At 46.1% G+C, this 13,349-nt stretch overlaps 1 protein-coding gene across 1 annotated transcript in view; it reads left to right on the top strand.

The window, feature by feature from the left end:
• hivep1 (HIVEP zinc finger 1) overlaps nt 1-12,852 on the top strand; it is a 54,700-nt gene extending 41,848 nt beyond the window's left edge. The window contains 15 exon segments of the mRNA XM_051068210.1: nt 260-313; nt 2,742-3,433; nt 3,435-3,899; nt 3,901-4,398; nt 4,400-4,655; nt 4,658-4,695; nt 4,697-5,326; nt 5,328-6,057; nt 6,060-8,206; nt 8,208-8,528; nt 8,633-8,766; nt 8,852-9,027; nt 9,568-9,669; nt 10,366-10,907; nt 11,156-12,852. Coding sequence (XP_050924167.1) covers nt 260-313; nt 2,742-3,433; nt 3,435-3,899; nt 3,901-4,398; nt 4,400-4,655; nt 4,658-4,695; nt 4,697-5,326; nt 5,328-6,057; nt 6,060-8,206; nt 8,208-8,528; nt 8,633-8,766; nt 8,852-9,027; nt 9,568-9,669; nt 10,366-10,907; nt 11,156-12,253 — 7,883 coding nt within the window. The 3' untranslated portion in view covers nt 12,254-12,852.
• The last annotated feature ends 497 nt before the right edge of the window (nt 12,853-13,349 follow it).

Here is a 13,349-nt window from a genome sequence, read left to right on the forward strand (position 1 = left end):
GTGTGCGTGTGCACTCAGGCTTCACCCCCCTTCAATGATTACAGTAGTTTCCATAATGGAATAGTCTCTCTCTCTCTCTCTCTTTCTCTCTCTCTGTTTCCTTCTCAGCTATGGAAGAATATCTGTTTCTCATTCTGAAGGACCTTCGTCCATGCTCGCAGCCGTGTGGGAAGCATCATCCCCCGGTATCATTAGTTACGTTACTGCGCTGCCTCCGTGTGCATCTGTGCTGAAAATGGTTTCTGTTCTTGTGTTACAGATAAAATCGAAGAGGCGCAGAAAGAGCTCAAAGACCCCAAAGGCTCACAGAAAGGTAAGAGACATTTGAGATTAATGTGAGAAGAGTTATGTTTGTTTTTAAAGAAGAAATTAGGTTTAAATGTAATTTACTGGTCTGCGATGTGCAGATTTTGCATGATGTGCAGATTGTTAGTGGTGTGAAAAATGTTTATTATATGGTGTGTTTATTGTTGCTGCTCCATTGAAACTATTTGCGATATAAAAAGTTTTATTTGGCCTCTAAATTCCTGAGTGCATATTTACAGTACCTGGATTTTTGTATTAGTTGTTCTGCAAAGCGACTCTCTCTAATAATTTTAAAGTCACTTAAATTTGGAGACAAACTTTATTGAGGCAGTTAAATATTTTTCAGCCGTGTCCTCACCTTTTAATTTGTTCATATACGGTTGTATTTACACACAGAGAACAGTGTGTAAATACAACCGTATATGAACAATGCCATTACACGGTATCACCACAGTAATGGCATTGTCACACACATAAGGAGTCTTTTCTCTTGTCAGGTGGGTTGTTATGTAACTATATTCAAATAGAAAAGCCAGTTTGGTTGAGCCGAGGCAGCTTCATGGCGGCGCACCTCATCACAGCAGCACCATCCTTTAAAAAAACAAACACTCAGCTCATTCGCAGGGACGTGCAAGCTTTGATTGTATCAGCCACTTTAAAGGAGATTTGGTGGCGACGCTAAATAGAAACAGAGTACAAATAAGAAAAGCACAAAGTACAGCAGGTACTGATGTCCTCGCCTGCAGGTCAAAGGTTAATCCCTTCAACAGCCACCGTTAAAGAGCAGTTAATACTGTCAGGAGTCTTTTCACTGGATCACTTAGGAATCAGATTTGTTTTAAATTAAAAATCACATGTTCAGACGGTCGTGAAAAAAACACAGAGTTTAAAATGTGTTCTTATTTACAAGGGAGGAAAATAACGTCAAGTTTAGCTACTGGTTGATGGAATCTGCTGATTAGCTGAATTCGGAAAATAGCCTGAACAGCTTTTTTCAGTTACAGCTGAAGACAGATGCTGACAAATGTTGTTTGTTTATAAAGCACTTTTTATGATGGAAAACTTGTGGTGAAGTCATGGAATCTCTTTTGCAGGAGTAATCCTTTTCCCATGTCTTTCAACGTCTTGCTAGAATGAGTTATTTCAGAAAAATCAGAGCGTTTTCCTTTAGTTTAGAGAGCACGTTGTGTTCATTGTGCACTGCTTTAAAGGCTCACTGGTTGCATGTTTGCATGAAGGATGGATTAATCTAGGCGTTCCTCAATCTAATTACGCCAGAGGCCTTGAAGGAACCCTGACCTCATCTTGGGAAATACCTACACAGGCCAGGAAACTGTGACAGGGCAGTGCTAATCTTATGCAACATGTCCTTTAAAAACACGCTCGCCTGAATCATTATTGCAGGGACTGTCTTGCCAGGGTTTATGGGTGTGCTCTTTAAAAAACAAGAGCTGCTTTATTATTGGAATGCAGTGCTGAAGGCAGCATGCACATTCAGCGCCTTAGATTCGTTCGTTGCCTTTTCTGATCAGCTGAAGCCCTCGTAGGTCGGCGTATCTGAAAAGCAGGAGAGGGAAAAATTATCGTTTACTTATGTAAGTAATGAAGCGTGGGCCTCTGTGGTATTAGTCACACAGCAAATAAATAAAAAGAAAGGTGAAGAGTCAAAATTATAAACTACATCACGTCCATCTTCAACATTGATAAAACGGATGAAAACACAGAGTAAAGCTTTTCAAAAAACACAAGTGGAAGGTTATGCTCTTAATCTGTGAGTGCATGATTTTGTTACATAACAACGAGGGATGTTATATATCAATTATGTAATCATATGGCACTATAATTAAAAAACAATACACATGTTCTGGTTTACAAGATTATTAGTCATGATTCAGCCTAAAAGCAATGTAACAAACAGTCTGTGCAGCCTATACGGTCCAGAATTAATATTAAACATAGTTACGTTTTTTGAGAAGTAAGTATAATTAGGAGGCACTGCATATATAATAACTAAGGAATACTGTAATAAATGAAGCCATACTTGGTTTTTGGTTTGAAAAGGAAACATAAAGTCATGTCTTCGTTTCATGTGTTTGCTAACAGACAAAGGTCATGAAGCAACTGTGACTAATAAATGCCACTGTAGTAATTGGACATGTTGTTTATTCATTCTTGGGAGGAAAAACTGTACCCATTGTTCTCTAGCATGGCTAAAATGTTGATACAAATTAGAAAGAAATTCAACCAAATATTATATTATAAACGTTTAAATGATGGTTATATACAAGGAAATTTTAATGGTTGAGCAAAGCAAATAGAATGTATTTTCTCAGCAGGGATGTTTGTGCTCACTGTGCCCATATGGTAGAGTGATTGTGTTACTATACTGTTATTCTGCTTTTCCTTGTTTCTCATTGTCGTCTCTTTCTCCACAGGGATATCTGAAAGCAGTCGCAGAAATGCAGACAACATAAAAGGCCTGAAGAGGAAAAAGGTCGTTGCAGAGAATCAGCTCAAGAAAATTCCTAAATCTCCAGTGAAAAAACCCCTGCAGCTGAAAACGTCTAAAACTGGAGTGTTGTCCAAGGAAACTACACCTTCTTGTCCTTCCCACAATCCTTCAGCGTCACCCAGTGGGAAAAGGGACCCACAGTATGCCCCACCAGTTGCAGCATCCCCCGACAAGGGGTTGTCTTCAACTGATGCTGAAAGGCTGAAGCAGGAAGAAACGTCTCCTAGGCCACCATCACTCGAGCCCGCGGACGGTGAGGGCGGCTCTTTGATTACTGCCAAAGTGTCTCAGCCCAAAGACATCAAGAGCCAAGGCCCCAGCTTTGAGGGGGATCCGTACCACAACAGCGCTCCACTTGATGTTCTACTAAAGGCCATGGAGCCAGACTTCAGTACACTGGCTGAGAGGAAAAACTGCATGCAGGTCACAGCCATTGGAAAACCACCTTCCACCCTTCATGCTCAGTCCAGTGGTGAATTAACAACAATGCCAACTGTCAATGTCAGTCTCCAGACCCAACCTTCCCATATGCAGACTTATTATATTGACAAACAAGGCAACTTTATTGGCATTGCAGCACCACTACAGGGAAATGTGCACACTTCTACACAGGGTACCCCCATGCACTCCTCTCCGCTTCGCTACACCACATTTTATGCCTGTTGCTTCAAATCCAGAAAAGCCGAGCTTGCACATGAGCTTTAATACTGGACCATCCACTATTACTCACGCACCTGTTCCCTCAGGCTCCAACTCTTTGCCGCAAAGCCAACCGCCCATTGTGCACACATGCCAGTCCCTCTCAGCAAGTGTTCCCAGCACCATTCAGGTCCCAGTCACACCTGGCAGCAACCAAGTACAGATGGCCACTGTAATGAACTTTGGTGCCGAACAGGTTTCCAAGGACCAAAAGCCTAAGAAGCCAGGAAAATATGTTTGTGAATACTGCAACCGGGCATGCGCGAAACCTAGTGTGCTGCTCAAACACATCAGGTCTCACACAGGAGAAAGACCATACCCTTGTGTGACTTGTGGCTTCTCGTTCAAAACCAAGAGCAACTTGTACAAGCACAAGAAATCAGCATGCTCATGCTATAAAACTGGGTCTCATTGCGCGCTCTGAATCTGGAGGTGGATCGCTGTCTCAAGAGTCTGACAAAGCCCTCGGGACACATTCAGAGGCGGAGGAGAGCGGGGACAGCGATGAGGAAAGCAGCACCGCAGACTTGGACCCCGACTCATCGCAGAGCAGCGTGGCAGCTTTGTCTGAAAGCAGTTTACAGAATGCAGGTACGACCCAAGCAAGCCACGGGGAGGCTGACCTGCCAGCTGCGTTTGAGTCGATCAAAGCAGCACCAGGCCAGAGGGCTCACGAGCCCAAAGTGACTGCTGCGCTTCCAAAAGTTGTCGTATACCCAGTTAACGTCTCCCCTCTGAGGGCAGACAGCCCAAGAGTTACAGGCGCAGCACCCGAGCAAGCCGCTGCCCAACGGCAACGGGACTTCCAGACTGCCAATCTGAGATCAAGCATCACGGTCCTGTCATCTCTGAAAGAGGTGGACGGTACAAATCCCTCACTAGGATGCTGTGAGCGAAGACGAAGACCAGCAGTGCAAGTCTCCGCTGTTGGGTGGACATGCTCAGCTTCAGAGGCAACAAGCAACTGACTTTTCTCAACAGCAACAGGCTAAATGTCTGCTTAGTCCCCGCAGTCTGGGAAGTACAGATTCAGGCTACTTCTCACGCTCCGAGAGTGCTGACCAGGCCATGAGTCCACCCAGTCCTTTTGTAAAGATAACTCCACCGGTGGACATCGACATTGCCAAGAATACTCTTCCAAACTTCCTCTTGCGGTTGCCACAGTGATGCATGTAGCCAGCTGAGCAAAAGCCACGGGCCACAGAGGGACAGATGCGTCCGCCGTTTGAAGCCAAAGCACTCTCTCTGGAAGAACGAATCTCAAAACTGATATCTGATAATGAGGCAGTGGTTGACAATAAGCAGCTGGACAGTGTAAAGCCAAGGAGGACGTCTCTTTCAAGGAGAGGCAGCATAGACTCCCCCAAGTCATACATATTTAAAGACTCTTTTCAGTTTGATCTAAAACCTATTGGAAGACGGTCAAGTTCCAGCTCAGACATCCCCAAGTCCCCATTCACTCCCACAGATAAATCTAAGCCAGTATTTCTCCTCTCTGTACCTTCTCAATACCCGCCAATGGATTGTTTGCCAATTACGAGGAGTAACTCCATGCCGACTACACCTGGACACTCTGCTCTTCCTCTCAATGTTGCCCCACTCCCCCACCCTTTGCGGATCTGTCAGTCGTTTGATGACAAAATCAGCTCATTGAATGATGACGTGTTTTCGTCAGCCCCGTCAACCCCAAATCCAGCAATACATTCTCGAACGTTAGTCAGACAAGCAGCGGTGGAAGACTTTTCCACAAGTGAAGGGCATGGCCTCCATACTGTTCGCTCCATGGATGAGGGCTATCACGGTCCAAGCGGTTCCAACTGAGCTGATGCAAAGAAGCAGATCTTTCGAGCACAGTCAGGACAGAAACAGAAAGCCTCTGCAGAACAAAGGCACGATGTACGAGTGCGAAACCTGCCGTAACCGGTACAGAAAGTTAGAAAACTTTGAAACTCATAAGAAATTCTATTGCTCTGAGCTTCACGGCCCAAAAAACAAGCCAGTCGCCATTAAAGAAACTGATCAAGATGTTTTTCACGTTAACATACAGCAGCCCCTCGTCCCTAGATCAACCAGTGGCTCAGGGATACTCGATCAGCAGACATCAATCAGAAAGAGACGGAAAATGAAAAGCGTTGGCGATGAGGATGATCAATCTCCAACTGACACCATTCCTCCTTGCTCAGTCAGCTTTGAGCTGCCATCAGCTCTGGCAAGTCAGACTTTTTCTCAGCATGCTGTAATAGTAGACATACAGCCCAAAAACAACCAGTCAAAGCTACCTCAGATTCAGCTCGTAGCAAGAGGTATAAATACTCCAGACTCCAGACTGTCACCGATACGAGAGACCCAGATCAGCACTTCCACTAAAGGAGAAATGCAAAGGCAAGGCAGCGGTACGTCAGTCATTAGACACACCAATTCTCTCAGCAGACCCAATTCATTCGAGACAGAATCTATTGACAGGGCTTCTCCTGTTGATACTATGGAGAAGGATCCCCTTAACAAGCCCAAAGTAGATGCAATAGCAAATGTCTCAGTTGACACTACCATGAAAAAATAACCAAACCCAAAACTGCTGACTTTGGAAAACAAAGGAAGGAACAGTGCTCTGATTGCACAGTAGCAACAGTTGTTGAGAACTCCACCCCCGTCCACCAGTCTCGTCTGGTTCGTCAGAATAACATCCAAGTCCCTGAGATTCTGGTGACGGAAGAGCCCGACAGAGAGCATGAAACACAGGCCACAGAGCCAGCAGATAAACCCACAGATCAGTTCAGCTGGCCTCAGAGAAGCGAGAGTTTGTCAAAGTTACCAGCAGAGAAACTCCCGCCTAAAAAGAAAAGAATTCGTCTTGCTCAAATGGACCACTCCTCTGGTGAATCCAGTTTTGAGTCCAGCCTCTCGCGAAGCCTGAGCAGGGACAGCAGTCTTTCTCGTTGTTCCAGCATTTCAGCCTCTTTTGACAGAGAAGAGTCATCTAGGTCGGAGAGTCCCTCCAGAGGGGAGTGTATTGGCAAAATTCCAGAGCCTCAAGGTTTGCCAGCAGCCTTCAACACCCTTGGTGTGCCTGGGATGATGAGGCGTGCTGCATCTGAGCAGATTACTTGTACCCAACCCTCTGTGGAGATTTCATGTGACTACCGTAGTAAGTCTTTTGACTGTGGAAATGTATCTCCCAGCAGATCTCTATCACCTGTTGGCCAGCCTAAAGGTGGACAAATCTCCCAAGTTGCCCAGGTGCCACTCATCGAAAGGAGGCGGGGGCCATTAGTTCGCCAGATGTCTTTAAAGATAGGCCCAGAGAGTCAGCAACCTGTTCGGAAAGCAGTCATACCTATAGATAAACCTCCCATTACAAATGTTAGTTCTTTAACTCAGAATAGATCCCAGCAGATTCACATTGCCAACAGGCACCCCATGGCTCAGCCTTTTATCCTGCACAGTAATGAACCACCCTTGCAAAAGAATGAGCAAATGGTGCAAAGCATTAATTTGGGTAGCCCAACTCTGCAGCCTCAAGTCCACGGCCTTCCACATCCTTGGCATCAAACATCAAGGGTTCAAATATGCCAAAAGATACAACAGCCGCTGAGCCAGATCTTAGTTTGTCGTGAGAACGTCCAAAACAAACCAGCTGATTCAGAAGAAAAGAAATGTTTTGTGCCGAAATACCAACTGCAGTGTCCTGCTCTGAGAGCAAGCCAAACAAGCCCTTTCTCCAACACACAGGGAACTCAGATAGCCTTGCCAGTTTTAACGATACCTATTGCCAATCCAATTTTGAGCATTTCAAAATCGTCAGATGTAATCCAAAATGTATACGTTGCTCAGCCCAGTCAGCAGGCCTCTGAGGTGAAGACACAGACTGTAGTTCTGTCAGGTGAACAGCAAAGAGATCTGTTTGATCAGACCCAAGCAGGTGCTATACCACTGCCACAGATCCTGATAACACATGAGCAGATGCACCCTGCTTCCTCTGTGTCCAGTAAAAACAGCCTCTCCTCCAGTCACAGTGTAGACAGTGATTCTCATCCTGTACCAACTGCAAAGAAGGACAAGGCTCAAACTCAAACAGTTAACACTCACAACCACACTGGAGAACAAGTGCCTTCTCTTGGGTCTTTGCATTGCACACAGAAACTGGCGTCAGTAACTCTCTGTCCACAGCAGGAACCCACTGCTTCAAGTAAACGAATGCTGTCACCTGCTAACAGCCTGGACATCTACATGGAAAAACACCAAAAACGGGCTAAGGATGAGCACGGTGTGGCCTGTCTGACTGACGGCAGGTCGGTCAATTATCTTAACTCCAAGATGTCAGAGGTGACTCGACAGCGGAAGCTAACACTTGTTCGGCAGGTTTGCACAACTGAACCAGTGGACAGTCCCATTGAAACTGAAGCTCCACCTCTACCCCAGATTAAAGCAGATGGGGAGAAGGACTCTGAGGCTACTGATGATGTTAAGCCTATGTCACCTGACAGCACCGGGCTGGAAAAAGACACGAGCACTGTTATTCCTGAGGAGGTGGGTCCCATTCTGAATACTACACCTGGCAGCCAGGGAACGTCCATACCAGCTAATAACACTCTGAGGCCCCAAGAGAAAGCTGAGGAGCAGAGGTGGACCCCAGCTAAATCTCCTATCAGGCCTTCCAGTTTCCACGGGGGCCAGGTGAAACTGACCACAGTCTGTGTCTGTGGTTAACACAAAGGACAGTCATCGCCTGTCTTTCCCCAGCCTGAAGACAGCCACCACCTTCACATGGTGTTTCTTGATGAAGAGGAAACCTCTTCATGTTCCACAGACTGATCTGAAGACTTCAGCATATGCTGCCTGGACAGTCAGCCCCAATAACCCTAACCCACTCGGACTGCCCACCAAGGTGGTCATGTCTCTGTTTGACTCCAAGCAGACCTCCAAGAAAATACACTACACCTCGGCCATAAGAACAAATGGGAAATCAGATTTCTTGTCCTACTCGGGCAAGCTGAAAGATGTCATGCCCAGGGTAAGAACTAAATCTCTGCAAGTCTTAATGTTTCTCTCATTAATATTGCTGCCTTGTTTCTTGATCAGATCAATTAATAAATCAGTTACTTCTTGTCTGTGCAGGTGCCAATAACCCAGAGGTCTGTATCAGTTGAAACCAGAAGTAAAGTGCAACCAGAAAATCAAGCCAGCAACGACTCAGACAAGGACTTGGTTTCTAAAACTGAGCCAAGACGGGTCAAAATATTCGACGGCGGGTATGATAATTATTTCTCTATAAAATCACATTCGTTCAGTTTTATGTTTCTCCCCTCTCTCATGGTTCTACTGCAACCCCCGCAGATACAAATCTAACGAAGAGTATGTTTATGTACGCGGGCGTGGACGCGGTAAATACATCTGTGAGGAATGTGGAATCCGCTGTAAGAAGCCCAGCATGCTGCGCAAACACATCCGCACCCACTCCGACGTCCGGCCTTACCACTGTGTCCACTGCAACTTCTCCTTCAAGACGAAAGGTCAGAGCTCAGGACACAAACAATGCTCCGAGCTTTAGAGATTTTTTTTTTTTTTTTACCTTTTCCATCAATAGCTGTTTGAAAGACTGAAATTTATTGACATGTAAGATACTTAAATATGTAAATATAGAACATGTAATGATGCAGATGTCATAAAATTGTATTTGCAGACACTGATATGAACATACAGTTTATTTTTTACCATAGTTTACATTTGAGACTCTGTGTTTTTAATAGACTTGAACTGCTGCAGTTCACTTTGTCCTTTCAGAAGCTATCAAATTAAATATGTTGTTTCACCATCTCTTAAACCAAGACAGTATGATTCACCATTCTTTATCGAACTTGCCTACCCACGCGACACTGCAGAACAGTACTTGGTGTCAGAGCAGCCCACGTTCATTTAAAAACGTCTTTATCAGTTACTCACCCTTTACATACAGCTTGCCCAAAGACCGCATTTCTCTTACATAAACTCCCTTCTGTGCTATTGTTCGAGCTCTACCCACCCGTAAGACCTCGCTGCCTCTCTCCTCGCAGGAAATCTGACCAAGCACATGAAATCCAAGGCCCACAGCAAGAAGTGCATGGAGATGGGGGTGCCTGAGGGTCTCATCGAGGATCAGGATGCAGAGGACTCTGGTACGGTGCTCACAGAAGGATCATTGTGTGCTTCAGAGGCATTACATATCAAATAAAATGAACAATTAATCTTAAATTCATTGGTTTATTTACAGTGTATTAATACACATAGGGCTTGTTTACCCCATCTGCTTTGGTTTGAAGCAAGAGAACTACCCTTCTTTAAATAGTTTTCCTGTTAATGGCATGAGATAAAAAACACGGATTGTCCCTGCTTATGCTCTGTTGCTATGTCGATCAACAGCTTTGCCACGGTCTAATTAGAAATTCTAAATGCAGCTTCTTCCTCTGCTAACTCAAAGCGCATGTGGGCAGCATTCACAGCATTTAGAGAGAGGAAATTGCTGCGTCTAATTTTAGAATAAAAAAAAAAGAGAGAGAGAGAAGCTGCCTGAAAGCATTCTATGGTTCCAGTCTCTAAGAGCATATTTGTTTTTCCTCCTCTGTCTGTGATGGAGCTCCAGGGTGTTTTGGAGGTCTAGGGTGTGAAACGCTGTTACTGCAGCAGCACAAAACATCACTGGGTCGTATTCCTAGTGGTGTATTTTCTCACTGTATGTAGCAAATCTAGATGATAATGAATGAAAGAGGTTGCATACTACCAGAGTCTATTTTTTCCATGCAAACTCTGGTGACTCATATGTTCTGCAGAATGCCAAGAATAGACTTCCCTCTGACTTATTCCCTCATCCACAGGAGACCGGAGTCAAGTGAGCAGCGCTGACCGTCAAGATTCAGATGGTGACGACTCCGACGGCCCCGACGACGAGGAGAACGATGACAACGAGGAGGAGGAGGAGGACAGCCAGGCGGAGTCCGGCTTGTCCACCAACCCTTCTGTCTCCGCCAGCCCACAGCATATCCCCTCCAAAGAGGCTGAGGTCCCTCCTAGCGCCCTCCTAGCCCAGATGTCAATCAGCTCAGTCTCCCTCCCTCTGTCCCAGCCTCCGGCTCCTGAATCCTACACGTCAGACTCAGAATCCGTCCCCATGATGAGCCCTGTGTCCCTGAGCAAGCAGATATCCATCTCTGGGTCCTGCTACAGCCCGCTGCCCCTCCCTAACTCACCTCTGCCCGTCACCACCACCACCATCACATCAGAGTCCTACACCTCAGACACAGAGTCAGTGCACATGATGAGCCCAGTGTCTCCATGCAGGCAGATGTCCATCGACTACCCCGACTTTGATGTGCCCCCTAGTCCCCCAGTGCCAGGCAAGGGCTCCAAGCTAGGCCAGGTGAGACCCTTGTATTCTCATTGTGTGTCACTACCACCCCTCCCGCCCTGCCTCCCTTCTTTCCTATCCATACCCTTAATTTGAGTCCTGCATGCAAGGCACTTCCACAAAGCTCCTGTGAATGCTCTGAAACGAGGTGAATAGTCTTATTGGCTCTGATTAAGCTTGGTGGATTGACCTTTTTACATCTTTGTGCCACGGTTGAGTCAGGAAATAAGACTGAATACTCAATTTTTCTCTTTTCACAGGACTCCTCTGCTACCCCTCCCTCTTCAGCGACCAGCGAATCGGGGATACCAGTGGACCGGAGCACTCAGACTTCCTCCTATGCTTCCCAAGGCCCCGTGCACTTTCCCCCACAGGGTCTCTCCCAAACACCGGGAGCAGAGACCCAGACCCACCTGTTCAGCCACCTGCCCCTGCACTCCCAGCAGCCGTCTCGTTCCTCTTACAGCATGGTCCCAGTCGGGGGGATCCAGCTGGTGCCCGCCGGCCTGGCAGCTTACTCCACCTTCGTGCCAATCCAGGCCGGACCGGTCCAGCTCACAATCCCAGCAGTGAGCGTCATTCATAGGAACACGAGCCCATTACCAGCTCCCAACACCCCGCCCCAACCGGAGGGCCTGCAGACGCAGCCGCTGGTGGTCCAGGAACCGATCAGCAGTGTTGTTCCCTGCTTCCCCCTTGGGCAGGTCGCCGGCCTGCAGGCTCAGACGATACAACCAGTGGGTCTGGAGACACTTAACCTCATGGGGCTGACCAACACAGGCCTGGCATCCACCCAGCTGCTGCCCCAGCAAGGGCTCACCCTCAACGCGACCCTCGGGCTGCAGGTGCTAGCTGCCAACCCCACCTCCCAAAGCAGCACCGGCCCGCAGACACACGTCCCAGGTCTGCAGATAGTCAACATCGCCCTGCCTGCCATCATTCCTTCCCTCAGCCCTCTCTCCACCCTCAGCCCCCTCCCCGGGTCCTCTGAGAGGCAAGGCAGCCCCGAAGCTCCAGGAGCAGCGCAGCTGTCTCAAAACGAACCTGTGTCGGCCTCACCGCCCGCCCCTCTGAAGGTCAGCAGCTCTCCAGATGTGACCACGGGCAGCAGGGTGAGCCCCGGAGGCAGCGGTGGAGCGGCAGAGCTCACGCAGACTGTCGAAGGGGATAAATCCCCACAGCAGCATCCGTCACCAGCTCCAGAGAGCCGAGCAGACAGTGCAAAGGAGTCACCGGTCGACGGAGCCAGTGATTCTGCTCCTCCAAGACCGCCGCCAGTGACCAGCTGGCAGAAGGTAATTGATGACTATAATGAGGTGTCCAGTGATGATGAAGACAGACTGGTCATTGCCACCTGAAAACCCCAAGTGGAGAAGCTCTTCTTGTTCTCTTTTTGTAATTCTCGTCACTTTGTAAGACTGAAAACACTTTTCAGGGGTTTGTTTCTTTACAAATCACCTTTCAAAGCACAGATGCTGACATTCATATTGTATGTGCAATCACACGATAATTATAATGATGACCAATCATTTTATTTTTACTTTTTTTTGTGTCAGCTCCAGACATTTTCTTTTTTTGTACATGTTGTATAGACAATTGTGCCTTTATGGAGTTTCTTGTTTAGGAACCTGTATATAATTCCTTATAAATTCAGTAGTGGCTTGTGTTTATTTCAAAAAAAATAAAAGTAAAGAAAGGCATAACAATGGAGAATATCAATTTTATTTTGGAGGATTGTCATTCGTAAATTTATGGAATATAAATGTTGTACTGGTGTACATTTCTATGGATTATGGGGCAATGTTTCTGTGTACAGATGTTGTGTTCAACTATTTATTATAATCCATCTAGTGCCCATTATGATTCATAAGTCCATAGGTATGTGCATTATGGTAGCTTTACATTGCTGTATCAATATTCTTAACTGTATCAGTAAAAATTTGTTTACAAACATTAACAGTGGTGTCACTGTATTTTGTCAGTTACACACTACAAATACATTGTCACTGTGTATTTTAAGGCGGAGTCCAGACTGGACAAGGATTTAAAGTGGGACTGTGGGGTGGAATTAAATTCAGTCTGTTTCGTATAAACATGTAAAAATGCTAAATATGGGGACTTTATGTAAAGTGTTACTGTAATGGTGAAACGTTCAGCTGTAGATGGGGTTGGCTGTCTCCAACTGTTGACTTAAGCTCCTATAATTATGTTCTGTATAAGTCTATTTCTGCAGCACTGTCCTCTTTGTATAGACCTCAACAAGAAGGATGAATTGCAGTATCATTGGTTTGTTATATCTGATAAATAATGTAAGGACTTCATGCAGCATACGGTCAAACAATTCAGTCTCCTTCGACATCTGACCAGCAAAGATCATTTCTATTCAACCCTCAGGAGACACAACCTCTCATCCTCTCATCATCACAACAGAACCGCTTAATTAAAAAAAAAAAA

Source organism: Lates calcarifer, linkage group LG3, assembly GCF_001640805.2.
Source record: "Lates calcarifer isolate ASB-BC8 linkage group LG3, TLL_Latcal_v3, whole genome shotgun sequence".
Classification (NCBI taxonomy): Eukaryota; Metazoa; Chordata; class Actinopteri; family Centropomidae; genus Lates; species Lates calcarifer.